Source organism: Dermacentor albipictus, chromosome 2, assembly GCF_038994185.2.
Source record: "Dermacentor albipictus isolate Rhodes 1998 colony chromosome 2, USDA_Dalb.pri_finalv2, whole genome shotgun sequence".
Taxonomy (NCBI): domain Eukaryota; kingdom Metazoa; phylum Arthropoda; class Arachnida; order Ixodida; family Ixodidae; genus Dermacentor; species Dermacentor albipictus.
Window position 1 is genome coordinate 195,385,165 of NC_091822.1, and position 16,776 is coordinate 195,401,940.

Genomic DNA, 16,776 nt, shown 5'->3' on the forward strand with positions numbered 1-16,776 from the left:
CGGCACCCAATGCAGCCAGGGGCGCTGTAACGTGAAGCTATTCCAAACGTTTCTGTTCCAATTCTGCAATTAGCCCTCCATGATTGGTCTAAAAAATTTCGGGCCACGCCCACTTCGCCTGTCTATTACGCGACGTCACGAAAATAGCGATATCCCTATCTGATATGACATGCGCACCCTGATTATGCTTGATTAGACCGAACAAAAGAAAAATAATTATTTCCGATTCGACGCTTTTTCGCCATTAGCCCCTTGCTATTGGTCAAAAGTTCTTGGGCTGCGCCCACTTCGTCTGCCTTTAAGGCGACGTCACAAAACTGCGAAAACTCATAGCGTCAAAGTGAATTACGTGTACCCGTTAAAGATGCATTAATATGTTGAACAAAACAGATTTTTTTTCTAAATAGCCGGAGAACGCCCCGTACCGAAAGGAACAGACGATGGCTGCTCGCCGATCGCTCAGACACTAGCTACTCGTACGGATTTATTTGCGTATAATAAAACTTTGGCAGCGTAATGTTACTGAGCCCTTGCGGCATGTTTGCGAGATCGCTGTGCCAACTTTGCTGAGAATCTGTTTTAGCGGCATTTTTAACCTTTCATTGCACGCCGCCGCGATTTTCAACCAGCCACCGCAAACTAAGTAAGGGGAAGCGGACCAATCGCAGGTACCAGCACTACCCTCTTCATTCGGTTATTTATTTTTACTACGCTGGCTCGGCCCCGTCGAAAGCATCTACACTTGAGCGCGCTTCTCGCCTCTTGCCAGTAAATTGGATAAGAAAAACCGCTCAGTGTAGGCAACGTTGTGAAGTCAATGTGACCTATAAACGAGAAGAGCGTTCGATTGGGCTGTTCAGACAACGCTGCGGGCCACCGCCCGATGCTTGCGCTGGCGGTTACGCAAATTTGACGTCAGGAGATTGGAATAAAAACAGATTGAAATAGTGTTACGTGATAGGGCCCCAGATCGAAAAAAAAATTTTTTGCTCAGAGAGATTGAGCAGCACTAAGTTCTGGTGTCAAGTGCATTCAACGAACTGCTCGTATCCCTCTTGTACTCCTGTGACCTCCTCTGGCTTAAAAAATAAAGGTGTAAATGAAAGAAAAGGGAGGTATATATATAATACTAAGTTCACCTGTAGGGAACCACTGGTAGTCACTTGGCGTTGGCTGTTTATGAGCGATACAATATTGAAAGGAAGGGCTTTGCATCACTCAGCTCGATACCTGACTGGTAGAAAGAGAGAGAATACTTCATTATCAAATAAAATATGAAGTAGAAGCCATCACTTCATGACCTCGCTTGCGTCATTTCAATGCTGCTGAGATAAATTCCGCCATGTAAACTTGTTCCAGACATGTGATGACTGGAGTCAGCCATTCGGCCGTGGGGGTAAAGGAGGCCAGTGATGTGGGTGCTATGAAAGCAGTAATAGAAGGCATTTTCATATTATACATGCGCGATGTTAGTGTCTCCTCCGCGCCGCTGAAAATGTGTGAAAAATCCTCAGTCACTAGTTCAAAAGGCAAGTGTATCCGTGCTGGTATTTGTAATGTGTTTGTTGCTGTCGTATTACTGTGCCCTGTTCACATCTCTAGTTTGGGGAAAGCTGTGGATAGACTCTTCTTGCTGTTCTGCAGGGCATCAGTTCTGCTGAACTTTTCGCGCTTCCATCTGGATTTAGCCCGGGCATGCTGGCATCCTGGCGTAATGAGCTGCAGTCTCGAAACATTTTGAGTGCCAGGGCGCCTCTCACGTGGTGCGCGTCTCCAGTGCACTGGTTCGCCGCGGCGCTTTGCTTGAGAGTGCGGCAACTAGCGACATGCGCAGTCTTAATGATAATTGCATGGGGTGTATCGTCGATGCCCGTTCGCTTTGAACAATAGTGACAGCCACATCGAGAATCGCAATAACTGTCATTGGACAGGAAAACTGTTCGCTTTCATCACGAACGATATCTACCAGTTCTACGGTTAATGTTTTCAATGACCCTTGGGGGAATACGTGTGGCACTGATAAGTAGGTGCGTATTTGCGCCGACTGGTTACTCGAGCATTGATGTGGTGAGATGGTTGGTCGAGTTGACTCCGCTGCCCTCCCCTCATCGCTCGAAGACAGCTTGCTTGAGCTTGAAGAGAACATTCTCTCGCTGTGCGCTGATGAACATGCTGGTCTCACATACAAGAAACCCTGTTGAAAGCGGCGTATGGCACACATGCCTATATGTTCGTCACGGTTCAAGCGACGCTGTGCAGTATACGTGTCGCGCGCGTGCGTGTGTGGTATAAAGTTGTTTCTCTTGGCGCTCAGGGCGCAGAGGAAAATACATGTTCCTGCCAAGATCTATTGTTCTTCGACGTTACAGCGGATGTCATTTCCGGAAAGAAAGAGGGCTGTCAGCTCCATTGGCTGACATTGGTTATGGTTTCATTGTCTGTGTCCTCATGTGGTTAAGTGACCAATAAAAAAATCAACTCCTCGCTGATCCACTTATTCGTGCGTTGCGGTTCATTGCAGTCAAACGGTCTCTTTTACAGCGAAGCTTTTAGCCTCTGGGTGTTTGGCATTTTACGTGTCCGTCCGTGAAGAAAATTATCAGCAAAGGCTCATACCCCCCTAAGCAAGCAAAAATGCAGTGGCTCATCGCCCTCGTAATATAGGTGTTACAAGCACTCTGCTAAGTGAAGTGAACAGCGCATACATTCATTGGAATCACGCATACAATAAACAGAATAGCATACGTTTCAAGAAAGAGAAAGCTCAACACAAGCGTCTGTCATCATCAGTAATGGCTCATACCCCCGTAAGCAAGCAAAAAATGCAATGGCCCTTACTTTCTTAAAGAGGCTACAAGCGCTCAGCGAAGTGAAGTGAACAGTGCCTACATTCATTGAAATCATCCATACAACACACACAACAACACACGTTTCAATAAAGAACAAGCTCAAAACAAGCATCCGAACCATCTGTAAAGCATTTCATACCCGCTCAGCACTTGTAGTGATGGTTTTGCAACAGCTTCGAGGCACGTCCACTTTCACAGGGCCGGGTTGGCGGGGCAATTGGTTCTAACGTTAACTGCCGTGAGAGTTAGACGTAGGTTGGCGCATGCTTCCCAGGTATTTCTTGCTGCAGAGCCGTTGTCAGCAGAACAGTACGTGAACTGCGCGCGGAGCACCACAGTGTACTGGCGCTGTGCACTGACTGGGTGGCACTGCAAGCTTGAACGTGAAGGGATGAGGCGTGAGGAGAAGGTTCGTGTCAACGAGGGACTGAGGCAGGGTTGCCCTTTATCCCCACTGCTGTTTATGATGTAAATGGTGAGGATGGAGAGGGCGCTAGAAGGAAGTATTATCGGGTTTAATCTCTCATACAAACCTATGTCGCCACATGGGTAACTCGAACTTCTTGTAATTCAAAACGCAAACGGTGAACTGCTGCTTAATTGATTTATTTCTTACTTCTGCCACGTTCGTGACAATTCAAAGGTGGTAATGTAGTAACAAAAAAATTGGTCACCGGAATGTTCTCCTGCGTAACCACTTTGTGCAGCAAGCTTTCAAATACCTTCGGCAGATATAAATTGCGAGTTTTCTACTCGCGGAAAAAATGAAGAGCAGCCGCTAACATATACGAGGCGAAATTTCCGTCTGCACGTCAACTAGCATCAATCCGCCAAGTAGCTTCGGTTTCTTACAACATCGCAGAAAAATGCGCCGCGCCAAACCAAAAAAAGACATTCACTCGAAAACAAGCGCGGAAGATTTTTCGTTTCATCCTATGTGCTGTTTTGATAAGCACAGCGCTTCTTTCTTCATAACGACTGCAGAAAAAGTGTGCTTACCTCTTGTTCACTGGGAAACGGAAAAAATTCGTCCTTGTATTGCTTCCCGAGTTGACACATCACATAGCCGCGCAGCAAACCCTGTTTCTTTTCCGCAGTATTTTCGACATTGCTGGAACATTGGCAGGTACAGAAAGAAAGTTTTAAAATACAGATCACACGAAAAAACGCGCACGTACACAGGAAGCGGCACCAGCAGACGACAAGAGTGGCAGCCGAAGAGGTAAGAGCGAAAGCGCCGCCCGTTCGCGCAACGAATGAAGCGACTAACTAAAGGTGCCGCAAAAGGAAATAGCGAAAAGCACATATTATTTCTGCACGTCATCACTTTATTCTTTTGTTTGATTGAAAATATAGAGCCAAATATGCAAAAGTTATCGAGTCTTCCTTCGGCTATCATTGATATGGCGACGCTTTATTGCCAATACCGAAACTAGCCTCTCCACCCACTGTCAAAGGTACTAAAGCACGCTCCTTACTAAAGTTCGAGTGGCTTTATGTGGGATGTGTGCTACCACACGTCTTAAAAAGGTGCGCTCATATTCCTTGACACCCATTTAGGAGCGTAGCCCAGGAGGGGGTAGTGCACATCGAACACGTATGCTCGTTTGCCAGGTAAAATTCTTGTCTCACTGCACCGATTACGTAATCTATTCTCACTCCAGATTAAACCACTCTGCAAGCGAGAGAAGTGTCATGTAGATTTTGACAATGAACTATTTCACCGCCGTCATGCTGGTCGCTTCTGCTGATGGCGCTTTTCAGTGACTCGAATGCGAGGCACTGCTCAAAAAGTATTCTCGCCAGGGCTTGCGCCTGTCTCGGTAGCGGCACAGAGGCCGGCGCTCGTCAAAGCGCTTTTCGAGCAGTTCTATGAGGGCTCTTATCCGCTGTTGCAAGGCGCCAATGGAGGGCGAGACAAAGTTCTCTTGCCTGTGGTGACGAGAAACGCGCACTTTGCTCTAAATTGTTAAGTCAAGCCTTCCCTTGTCCATAGCGGAGCTCTCGACTGCGACAGCGTTCGTCCCTAGTCATGTAGGGCTCGCTGATCGTGCCTTTGCAGAAGAGGGTTCGGCAGGTGGCGTCGCGTGGGGTCTTCACCGTGTGGTACCCTCGCGAGCCTTATTGTTCCACCGCACGACACCTGCATGTAGTAGTTTAACCTGCCACTTCGTCGCCTCCGCTGACCCAAGTCCTAGGCGCCCCTTGTCCTTCCCCCATTCCCAGCGTGGGTCATAGGGGTGTCCTTCCGTCTGTAGGAACGAGTGCATGGCTCAGAGAGCGCTCCGCCGCGGATGTCCTGAGTATACCGTCTCTCTCTCTCTCTGCGTGCGCAGGTGTTCGCGCACAAGTCTGCCATGCAGCAGCACTCGCGCGAAGCCCACCGGGGCGACCTGAAGCCGCACCAGTGCACCCAATGCCTCAAGTCGTTCTCGTCGACGCACCAGCTGGCGCAGCACGTGCGCATCCACACGGGCGAGAAACCGTACAAGTGCTCCTACTGCGAGCGCCGCTTCAAGCAGCTCTCGCACGTGCAGCAGCACACGCGCCTGCACACCGGCGAGCGGCCCTACAAATGCCATGTCGCCGAGTGTGGCCGGGCATTCATCCAGCTGTCCAACCTGCAGCAGCATTTGCGAAATCATGACAGCCAAATGGAACGCGCCAAGAGCCGACCCTTCCACTGCAACATATGCGGCAAGGGCTTCGCGTCGGATAGCAGTCTGCGGACTCACAGATCCAAGGTGGGCATGCGTACCTTATACTTCTCGGCATGCGCGACGCTCACCTCTGCTCTTAATGGAGCGTGCATGCTCACTGTGTTTCCCTTGGTTGAGCGGACGCGATGGGCGATTTCTGTGAACGCGTTATTGACTGTTTTAAACTTAGACCCTTTTTATAACTCCACGTTTCCTTCCTTTTTTCTCAGCGTCAAAAATGACTGTTCTTGTTATGATGTTTATACTCGAACTGCGAAATGTAATACACTTTTGCTTCAAACATTTATTGATCCTGTAGTATCAACCGCATTTAAGGGCGGAACAACTGTGTGCTCAAAATGGATAAAACGGCACTAAATTAAACCATGTAAGTTAGATTTTTGGCATGCAGGTTTAAACGCTGGCATAGACTACTTTTAAAGCGGCAGCTGCACCAAAACCTCGATACAACGAAGTTACTTCGGTACACCCGTTGCTTCGTTATAACGATTGCCCTCCCTCACGGCCGACATTGGCCGCTTGGGAAGGCTGCAGTGTGCTGTCAATAACCACCGGGTAAGCCGATGCGAAACCCCGTAGCGCATCGCCGAAGGACCGCGAAAAGGTTGGCTTCCGCTTCTTTCACAGCGCCTTCTATAGTGCAGCTGTAAACGAATATCGTTATGCACCGTCGTCGTGCGCGCTTTATAGCGGCCCAACAAGTTTCGTGAGCGTGCCGGCGGAGCGCTGCAGTCATCTGATTTTGCATAACGCTCGCGGCCGCACGCACGCGGAAACACAAGAAATGCGTTTCTTTGCGCTGGTGCCCAGTGACAAGCGTTCCACTGATCGGTAGAGTGCCTGCATGCGAGGAGGACAGCATTCAGGCGCCCTACTGATCGGTAGAGCGCGCGCATCAAGGCAGCCTAGTGAGCCCCCACCGGCGCGTCAAAGAAATGCAGGTAAGCCGAGCGATCGCCGAAAGCATGAGCAGTCCATGCATGGCATTCATTTGTAAAGTTCCATTCCATTTTCCATACTTACCGTTCATCACGCCGAGTGTCCGATCCCGACGTGTGTCCTCCGACAAACGGCGACGGACAAAGGGCGACCGAACAAACGGGGGCGAGGGGGGGGGGGGGGGGGGGATAATTGCGGCTGCGGCTGTGTATGGCGCGGGGACAGAGTTCGCCGAGTGCTGATAGCTTAGTGTGCGCTGTGTTCTCGCCGCTTAATTAGTTCGCGATCCAGTTTTTTTTTCTTTTTTTTGTGGCAACGTACCTCCTGCGCGGGGCTTAATTTTTCTAGGAAATTAAAAGGACTGTCTACTGCTCGGAACATGCCTTTCGATTGTGGTGGCAGTGAGAAAGAAGATTGTGTGTCATAGCGATGGAAACAGGCATGCTTGTATCCCACAAACAAAAAATATATTTTTAATTTGGCTCTAAAAGTGGGTGCAGGAAAAACATGTAGCGTTGCTCGACACCAAAACAGTGCAAATAATTCGTTTACCGTCACGTAACCAAAAAGTAGCGCAGGGAGTTATTTTGCTTGTATACAATACCGGGTGTCCCCGTTAACTTGGACCAACATTAAAAAATAAAGAACACGTGTAGCTCTAGAGAAATCGTATGCCGACGGCATAGTAGCGGCAGTCGTGTGTACTTACAGCCAGTATTTTCTTTTCATCATGAAATATTAATTGCATTTAATTAGTGATCGTTTTAATTATTGCTTGAATCGTGAACATGTAAATTACAAAGTTGTAGGGCACCTTAAATAACCTCCGACTCAAGCATTTATTTCGTGCTGGGTGCAACCTTTTTAAGAGTTAAACATCCAAAGGTCCAACTAGTTAAACCATTTACCTTTTCTGTCTCTTGAACTCCGGAAAAGAGGTAAAACAAAGCAGTTGTCTACCTATTTCTATCTTTGTCGCGAGCTTCTTTTATGTAAGAATAGGGTGACATCACGAAGGTGCGCTAAACAGACAAGTTTTATACCACTTTAGAGCAGTTATTTTCCACTGCCACATGCTCAAACAGGTCACCGTCTGAAGCAGTACAGTACTTGCTTCTTTCCGATAGTTGTGCTGTTGCAGCTTTGACCAACGACGTTGGAATCTCGCGGCAGGCTCTGCTTACTTTAGCCTGTAGGGCGTCCGATGTGGTACTTTCGCTGCTATACACGTGATCTTTCACGTAGCCCCACAAGAAGTCCAGCGGTGTCATGTCCGGCAACCTTGCAGGCTAGGGTACAGGTCCGTGCCGGACAATCGACTGTCCAGAAAAAAGCTTGTCGAGCCACGCTCGAGACTGACTACTACTATGCGCAGGAGTATCAACGTGTTGAAACCAGATGTTCCTAACGTGCGCAAGTGGAACGTTCCAAAAGATGTCGTTCACGGGACCCTCGAGGATGTCGTTGACGTAGCGTTGCGTCGAAATAGTGTATCATCAAAAAAGACGGGTCCGATGATGTTGCCATCAAAAATACCGCGCACCACATTAAACGACCACTGGTATTAGTGTTGTGTTTGTGCCAGACAGTGGGGATCCTTATCAGCCCAGTAGTGCGCGTTGTGAATATTAACTTGTGCGTTTCTCGAGAAATTAGCCTCATGCCTCCAAAGCACTCGAGTGAGAAAGTCCGGCTATTCTTCACATTTCGTGAAAATCCAATTGGCAAAGTGAAGTTTGTTTTCAAAATCTCGGTCTTCAAGCTTTTGATGAATGTGTACATGGTACGGATGCATATTACCTTTTTTTTAACATCCTCCACACTGCGATCGAAGTGTATTGGCTCGCATCAAGGTCACGCCGTTGGGAACTGCTGGCGATACTTTTCGGAAGGGTCATTCGTACTACTTCGTGCTCTGGTATACGCGTTCAGGCCGCTCAAACGGTGTTGATTGGATACGACATGTATTTATGCCTTACCGATAGATTCATTTCTTTCTCTTCCTTATTTCATATTTTTTTTAATGTCGCTCGGTCATAGCGCGTGCATTGCGGCCGCAGTGTCAGTTTTCATTCTACTATGTTATTAATTGTACGGTTCCCTTCGGGGAACAAATATTTTTATGTTCTTCAAGCAGTATGTATCTCTCGCGTGTACTTTTATGCATATAGTTTTCCATCAGTAGGTATTGCGAAACGCAGACGCAAAAACATATGTAAACTTCTTGCTCGCCGCTTCAAACAAATAAAACATATCTGCCTTATCTAGTGCCCTGTACTCAGATTTACTGGGAGTATTCTTATAGAAAAAAAAAACAGAACAAGAAACAAAGAAAACTGCACTGCAACATCTCATTCATGTTTTGTGTTCCTCGCGTACCACAATGCACAGTAATTGGTAGGGGGTTGGTGGTAGGGGTTGGTTGGTGGTAGGGGTTGGTGGTGGCAGTAATTGGTAGCGGTCGGACCTCGGGCGCCGAAAACAGTTGTAGGTAGCGGTTATACATGCTAATCTTTGGCCCGTAAGCGGTGTGAAATTTTTTGTCCAGCCCATGCTTAACAACAACAACAAAAAAAAACGAAAAGGTGGCGCGGTAGCCTAATTGCTGCATAGTGGATACACCCAAAGAAAAGTTTACACCCTTTGGGGTTTATTTTTTGCCACACTACAGTAACCGTCATCTGTCTTGCCCGCATTTCCTTTCTTTAACGCTGCGAGCCCGGTGCTTCCAAGTCACGAACGGCATGCGCGTTATCAGCATGACAGAGCATTTTCGACAGGAAAGTAACGAGCGCAGCGTTTTCAAGAAAGGAAATGCGGGCAAGACAGATGACGATTATTGTTGTGTGGCAAATATACGCCCCAAAGGGTGCAAACTTTTCTTAGAGTGTATGGCGATGCGCGTCTAAACTCGAGCTCACGGGTACAAACCAGAGTCACGTAATTCGATGGGAACGAAATGGAAAAACACTCGTGTACTTCTCTTTAGGTTCACGTTGAAGAACCGCAGGTGAAGTACACAGGGTGCCTCGTAATCATATCGCCAGACGTAAAACGCCAGAATTTTGCTAATTAAAAAAATACAAAAAAGGGAGATAGCTGCTTCCTTCGGCTTTTTTCAGGGGTGTAAACGAAAGAAAATGTTCTCGAATGTGATTTCCGAGAAAAACATGTTGCGCCTACTTATATTTCATAACTAAATTTAATGCCGTTCCCAACTGTACATCCGCTCAACTAAGCAGCTTTTGTATTATAAACGGCTGCTTTCATTTATCCGATGAATAATAATAATAATAATAATAATAATAATAATAATAATAATAATAATAATAATAATAATAATAATAATAATAATAATAATAATATGATATTAATAATACTATTATTAATCATAACAATAATAAGAAGAACGTAAGAACAATGAGAACACGAGCGCCTCACTGGCGCTCTTCGGGTATATATGCTTGCGCTATAAGACAGCACATATCATCAATAGCATGCCTCACATACACGTAGAGATATCTGTAGATCTGCTGTTTCGTTGAATGAGATAAGTGCCGTACCACATTGGGCACCCAGTTTTAATAGGTTGCACACAAGATGATACTGTCAAAAAGATGTTTTCTTTGCCTGAATCAAGTTAGCGGATTTACAGGCTGGCCCAAAGCGGCGTGTTTATATTGAACGAGAGCTATAGGAACTTGTTCAGCAGAACCGATTAGCACCCGTGCGCTGATTCTCCCTGGTGCACCTGTGCGCAACAGCCACGACGCTCCAGCAACACAATCATTCGGAATAAGAGACCTCACTTGCGTAGGCCCCTCACCTTCGAGACTTCAAAAGTGCTAATGTGCGTTACGTTCGAACGGCTAGTCGATAATTTTTAATAGTGAATTCTGAAGTCGAATACCATTTGAATAGCAAATACCATTAGATTAGACTATATGTTTCTACTTCATTTCGCCTACTGACACGTTGAAGGAGATCGCTAGACAAACAACAGAGATTACGTTGGTAAAGACTTCCCGGTTTCCTTGATTCGCTGTGAGTACATATGCAGTATATTTTCCCTAACACTGTTGTTGATATTAACGTCCAATAATTGCATTGATTCCTTTTCTTGGTAAGTCGATCGGTTCACCTGGAGTTGGTGCAGCTTTTAAAAGAAACACGCTTCTTCCGTTCGGGAGTTTTCACTTTTTGAATCAGTGCATTTAGAACATATTTGATCATTTTCCTCTTACATGTATGTATTTGACATATATGTCTATGTAGTTTTAGATTTACCTAGAAGTGCATTAGTAATATGCATATCTTCTTAAGAGTGCAAACATTTTTGTGGTGTGCCATACGCAGCATATCAACATTCAAGGGTGAATGTTAATGCATATCAACATACCAAGGGTGAATTTTGCGCGACGGATTGCCGCCCGCCAACCCCCTATGTTTGTGGATACGTTGCGCCAACCCACCGGCTATATAGTAAGTCGGTATATTCGTGGACTGCGTTTTAGGGGTGAGCCGAAGAAACGCAAGCAACGCTACACTTTGTGAAAATAGGCATCACCCTGAAAAGTCAAGCGAGGCACCGTAAGGCGTCCGAAATTTTGGTTGCCGTAATGAATTGTTGCGGAGTAGGTGGCAGTCCTACGGGGAAGTCCGCATAATCTAGCCGGCCCAAAAAATATCAGACGTCAAAAAGAAAGAAAAAAAAGGAGATTTTAGTCCCGTCTGCTAACGAAAGAGTAATTTACATGGAACCTTTGCTCTGTGAAAAGCAGTGACTTATGCACCCTGTAATTATTGTGTGCAGCAACACGCAGCACTGATTGGAGGAGCAGCGTCGCAGTCTTGCCCGATCTGCCACAAGATCTGCGTCAACGCTGAAGCCCTAATGGAGCACATGCGTATCTCACACAAGGATCCACCAGTTACAGCACCAGGTATGAACCAAAAATTACTGCGACCAGCTACGCCTTTGGCTGTCATTCCTGAAGCATGTTGCTTTTGATCTTACGTTTACCCTTTCTAGCTTATCGCGTGACACCAAACTACGCTCTGGATGTGACATTTACGCAGTGAAACGATGTTATTTCAAATGATACTTAGCATCCTAGCAACTCTGTGTTCTCGTTGTGTTTTCAAAGTTTGCATGATTAATTACGTTCACTGTTACTAAAATAAAAGGAGCAAAGCAAGCCCATTTCAAGCCTGCTGTGCGGCCGTTGGAGGCACCTTTGAAAATTAATGCTATTTTCATCATCTCAACAGAATAGTTGTGCCCTTTAAGCCACTCCATGTTTCTGACGTGAAACTTAGCGCAGAATGGGATACGTCATGCCTGGTTATAACGAATAATATTTCGAGCTAAAGGCAGTTTGATATCTATACGACATGCCCGAACTCGTTTACAACAAACTTAAACTTTCGTGATGCATTCGTTATATGCAAATCGACCATCTTTAGTGCAGAAAAGAAGCAAGCAACTAATCCATTTATTTAAGACAAAACTGTGAGTACGTAGTCAGTAATTTTTGCCTGCGCCTCGAACTGTTTGTTCCGAGGAAGCCCGAGAATACCACGTGACTGCGCTCCCACCCGCATCATAAAGCAGCGCCCTCAAATAAGCTGATTGAAAGCCACTACATTGCCTGTCGCAGAGCCGAAGAGACAGCGCATCACCATGATTATGGTACGGAAGGAGCACCAACAGCAGGTTTCGCGGCTTTGCAGTTATTCCTTCACCCGCCGTGGTTGCTGAGTGGCTATGGTGCTGGACTGCTGAGCACGAGGTCGCGGGATCGAATCCCGGCCACGGCGGCCGCATTTCGGTGGGGGCGAGAACACCCGTGTTCTTAGATTTAGGTGTACATTAATGAACCCCAGGTGGTCAAAATTTCCGGAGTCCTCCACTACGGCGTGCCTCATAATCAGGAAGTGGCTTTGGTACATAAAACCCCATAATTTATTTTTTATTTATTCCTTCCTCTCTACGTCACACTTATTATGCGACTCTCAAGGCCGACTGACCATTGATAACAAAAGCCCCTTGACGCCATGGCCGAAGCGCCGCTCTGACCAAGCACGAAACACGAAAAGCAGTGTAACAGGTATAGCATGTTTCAATATCCCGGCTTTGGTCGCACCGCATCGACAGAGTGCGCGCGCAGCTACATTTCGCGCCAAAAGCTTGCTTCGGACTAAAGCCAAATTAAAGTGACAGTTTTAGTTTTCATGACATCGTATACGTGCTGCAAAAACAAGTTTATGGAACAAAATAAAAGCGAAATGAACAGACCGAGAAGCGACCGATTCGAGAAATCTAGACTATTCTACAGGCCGTCATTTAAATCCTTCAAACTGATAACTTGGAAAGTGGTACCTGGGCGGCTACGTCCCGCACGCTAGCATGAGGGTTTGAGGCCATAAATGATAGAACATCCGTGCGTAGGCTAGGACTCGAAGATGAAATCCTCCGCCGCTGTTGGTTTGTCTCAGGTTTTCACAATTTCTGGTAATAGTCGATGCGTTTGGTCTACCACCACGCTTTCATGACTGATATATATTTGCGGCCTTCCTCTTGTCATTTGCAGCTCCCAAGGCATAGATTATTTTTACCTTCTGCTCATTAGAGAAAGACATGGCGACTGGGACGAAGCAAAGCGCACTTTTAAACATTTGCACTGACGTCAATTCGCTTTTGGGGAAATAGGTTTACTGGCAAAAAAAAAAACATCCATGCAGCTTATCTACGCTAAGACAACAGCTATCACAGCTTGCTTCCAACTAAAGCCAAACGCGACGCGTTACTTCGGCCGAGGCGCGGCTGATAAGGCACTTGCTCAATCACGATGTTTTACAGCGAAGCTGTATATGGCTAGCCGATTCGTCCGTCCGTCCGTCGCCTGTACGCCGAAAACTCCTCCGGCGCAACCCATGCGAATGCTGAAAAAAGAAGATGAAAAGCGAGAGAGAGGCGTGCGATTGGCTGGAGCGGGCACGCAGCAGTTTCTGTTTTGCTGTTATGGTGGCTAGAGGGGGAGGTGTCAGCATCGGCTGGGCTGCGCCGCGTATGGCGGTGCGGCATTTTTTCATGACAGCAACTGGTGGCGCGCTCGTCGTCTCCGAGATGCCTAGCGTGATGTGTTTGAGCAATCTCTCCGGCTCCAAGCGCGCGTCGTGAAGTCTGTGGTGAAGTTAGCTTCGCCTTCCCCGCTTTTGTTTGTTTGTCAGAAGTTCTGAGTAACCTTCTTGACCCACACCACTGGAAAAATTTGGTCGGTATGCAGAGTAAGCTGGATGATCTCCTGGATGTGGGCCACCTAAATAAAGTTCACGAGATGGTAAAGCATTGTGATGCGATGCCAGATCATCGTGAAATGGTGGGATCAAATAGCGACTCTCGCATACCCTACTACGTTAGCGGGTATGTTACCAGGAAAATGCTAACGAGAACAAAGTGCGAATAGTGTTCTCTAGCTGTTGCTTCAAGCAAAAGACTCGCGCTTGCTTCCGGAAGAGTCGTGCGTTACCAACCACATGGATAGAGGTGGCCTACTTTACCCATCTCAGGCACTAACAGACTTGGTTGCTGCGATGGAAGATGCCTTCACGCATTGTTTCAGCTTTAACAAGTTGAAGGCTGACAGCATCATGGGCCTTATTTCCTGCCTATCAATAAATGAGCTGGATATGGTTGGATGTGCGCAGCATAGCGTAGAAATCACCAACCAAGTGATACGGCTTTTTGTCATCACGAGGTTGCACGTCCTTGTCGCAGGAGAGAACGCATCGAAGCAAGGGAAGCGAGAAAAAAAATTAAGTACCTCAAGTTGAGGCGCACAACATAACTGCATAACTGCAATGTTTATATCAGCAAGACCAACACAAAGCGTTTGTATATGTAAAACAGGAATTGTTCACGTCACATTGTATGCCCAGAAATATCTGCATATCTGAACAGAATTTCCCACCCGACAAATTATTGTTTGCACTGCACCTTGCATGTTCACCGTTTCTGGGTATATACCGGTCTCCATTATATATTGGATTTGCGCTCCATTTCGTGTCATATTGTTTGTTTGAGAGCTAACAACCATGTATATAGAGTCGTGTGTATTATTTTATTAACAATAAATATTCTTTTTAAGGCATTTTCTGGCATTATTTGAGCGGTACTAAATACGCGAACTTAGTTCTTTGCAGGTTTCTAATATTGGAAACCAAATTTCCCTTAACGCTCTCATATTATGCTGAGTTTTGACCATTGGTGCCTACAGTTCTACCTTTCATTGCAAAATTAAGTAAACTTGAAATAATCATGGTTCACTCGAGCGGCCCGTTTCAACTGAGGCGCGCACTTCAACGAGGCGCGCACCAACCAGTAGACGATTAGGACAAGCGCCTGTAGCTCAAGGCACTAATAAAGTCACGCCAGACATAACTGCATACGGCACCCCATAATAGTCCCTTAAAATGTTAAAGCGGCATTGGCAAACTGCAAACAACCGCCTCCTGCGGAAGCTTTCTGTTTGGTGCAATTATGAGTTTCACAAGTGTTGCACTGAGCGCGAAGCTAAAGCGCGGCGATAAAATGACCAAAATTTAGTACATAGTACGTTAAGCCAGCAGCAGTGATAAAGTCGCCTAGCCTTTAAAATGATTTTCCGATGCGCGTATAGCGACCCAAGAAGCCGCGGAGCGAGAAAGCACTTCACAGTGCAACCAAATAACCGCAGCGGGCCTTAGCCAGCGTACGGGAGGCATCTCGGAGCCGACAGCAGCGCCGCCGCATCGTCCTGAAGAAATGCTGCCTCTCCGGCGCTCCGATGCTGACACCTCCCCCTCTAGCCACCATATTGCTGTGCACAGTTTCTGCCATTTTTTTTTACTTCGCTCCGAAGCAAGAGAGATGTACTTCCGTTTCGTCTGCTTGCTCCCGCTGTCGTACAGTCAAGTGCGCAGGTACCGAAACTACGCCATTTTCTACCATGTTCCAACGCGTGATCATGCTCTGCGATCCGCTTGTTCTGCCTCAATATTCGTGTAGCACTGAATTATACCGCTAGTCATGTGTCCTTGTGCACAGCGCGCAAAACCGTGCGCTGCGCGAAGCGAGACAATCACAACAGCTCGCGCGCAACGCCGTCAACGGAACTGGGCTACGCCGAAAAAAAGAAAGCGAAAAAATAAAAATAAAGGCGGAGCCCGTGACGTATGTGTAACGCGATCCTCGAGGTACGGTATGAGAGAACGCAAGGAAGGAATTTCCATTGCGGAGGCTAGACGGGGTGAGTGGAGCGAGTTTGTCGCTTGGCAGTGGAGCTCGCCTGTTGAAATCATGGGTTCGCGGCACTGAAATATTTTTGTCGGCTATTAATGAGCCAATTTGAAAAATTTTGTGACAGAACGCTCCCTAGAGGACACTGTTATGATCGGCCTGCAGGGGCTGGCGATCTTCGGAGAAGCGACCTCCGAACTCTTCCCAGCCCGCTGCGACGACTCGCTTTGTAAAGACAGCAATGCGCCTCCTGAACAGCCCAACGGCGCCGGCATGTCTAGCCAGGTTCGGCGGACTGAGTATTGTTAGTCGATTCGCTGTCGCCTTCACGGTTTGATTGGGGCAAGAGAACTCTTGGAAAAGGATGTTTTGCGGTGCTTTCTCACGGGCCCCAGAAGTCGTCACAGTCAATGGACAGACGTGGCGGCTACTGACTGCGGGCTCAGCTCTGGGATCAAGAGGCGCCTGCTTGGGTCAAGACCCCTGTCTGCGAGAACCCTCACACCTCGGTGTGTTCAGTGAAACCAGAGTGCGGAAGTGAGTGTGTGAACCCTCCCCCTCAAAGGCGGGTTGACTACGCTGACTTTGGACGCTCCCATTAGTCGAAGGTTGAACGGCAGTTTTCCCTCACTTAGGGATTGGGCAGGGCAGAGTGTTTTTTACCAGCTGTTGTCGGCTGTTCGGTGTGCATTCTCTTTCAGTCATGCTAGACTTATGAAATGTAACATTCTTCACCTTTCATGTAGATATTGTAAATGAATCCTATATTCCACGTTCTCGATGAGAACAAGTCCCTCTCTTCAACAACGTCCTCAGCGTGAATGAGTCGGACGACGGCATGTGCCAGCTACCACTTATTTCATGCCCGACCCCAATCCTAACAACACGCAACAACTTCCAGCGTATAACCAAAATTTGCTATGTGGCCTGGTGAGGGGCCCTTCAAGACTGGAACGCGATAGCATTCAAAGATCCCTGACTGCCTCTC

General features: G+C 47.1%; 1 protein-coding gene across 2 annotated transcripts in view; it reads left to right on the forward strand.

Annotated features, from left to right (window-relative positions):
- LOC135898548 (zinc finger protein rotund-like) overlaps positions 1-16,776 on the forward strand; it is a 145,887-nt gene that overhangs the window by 105,403 nt on the left and 23,708 nt on the right. For both annotated transcript variants that reach the window (XM_070534597.1, XM_065427560.1), the window contains 2 exons: positions 5,186-5,593; positions 11,322-11,451. In XM_070534597.1, coding sequence (XP_070390698.1) covers positions 5,186-5,593; positions 11,322-11,451 — 538 coding nt within the window. The remainder of the gene's footprint in view (positions 1-5,185; positions 5,594-11,321; positions 11,452-16,776) is intronic.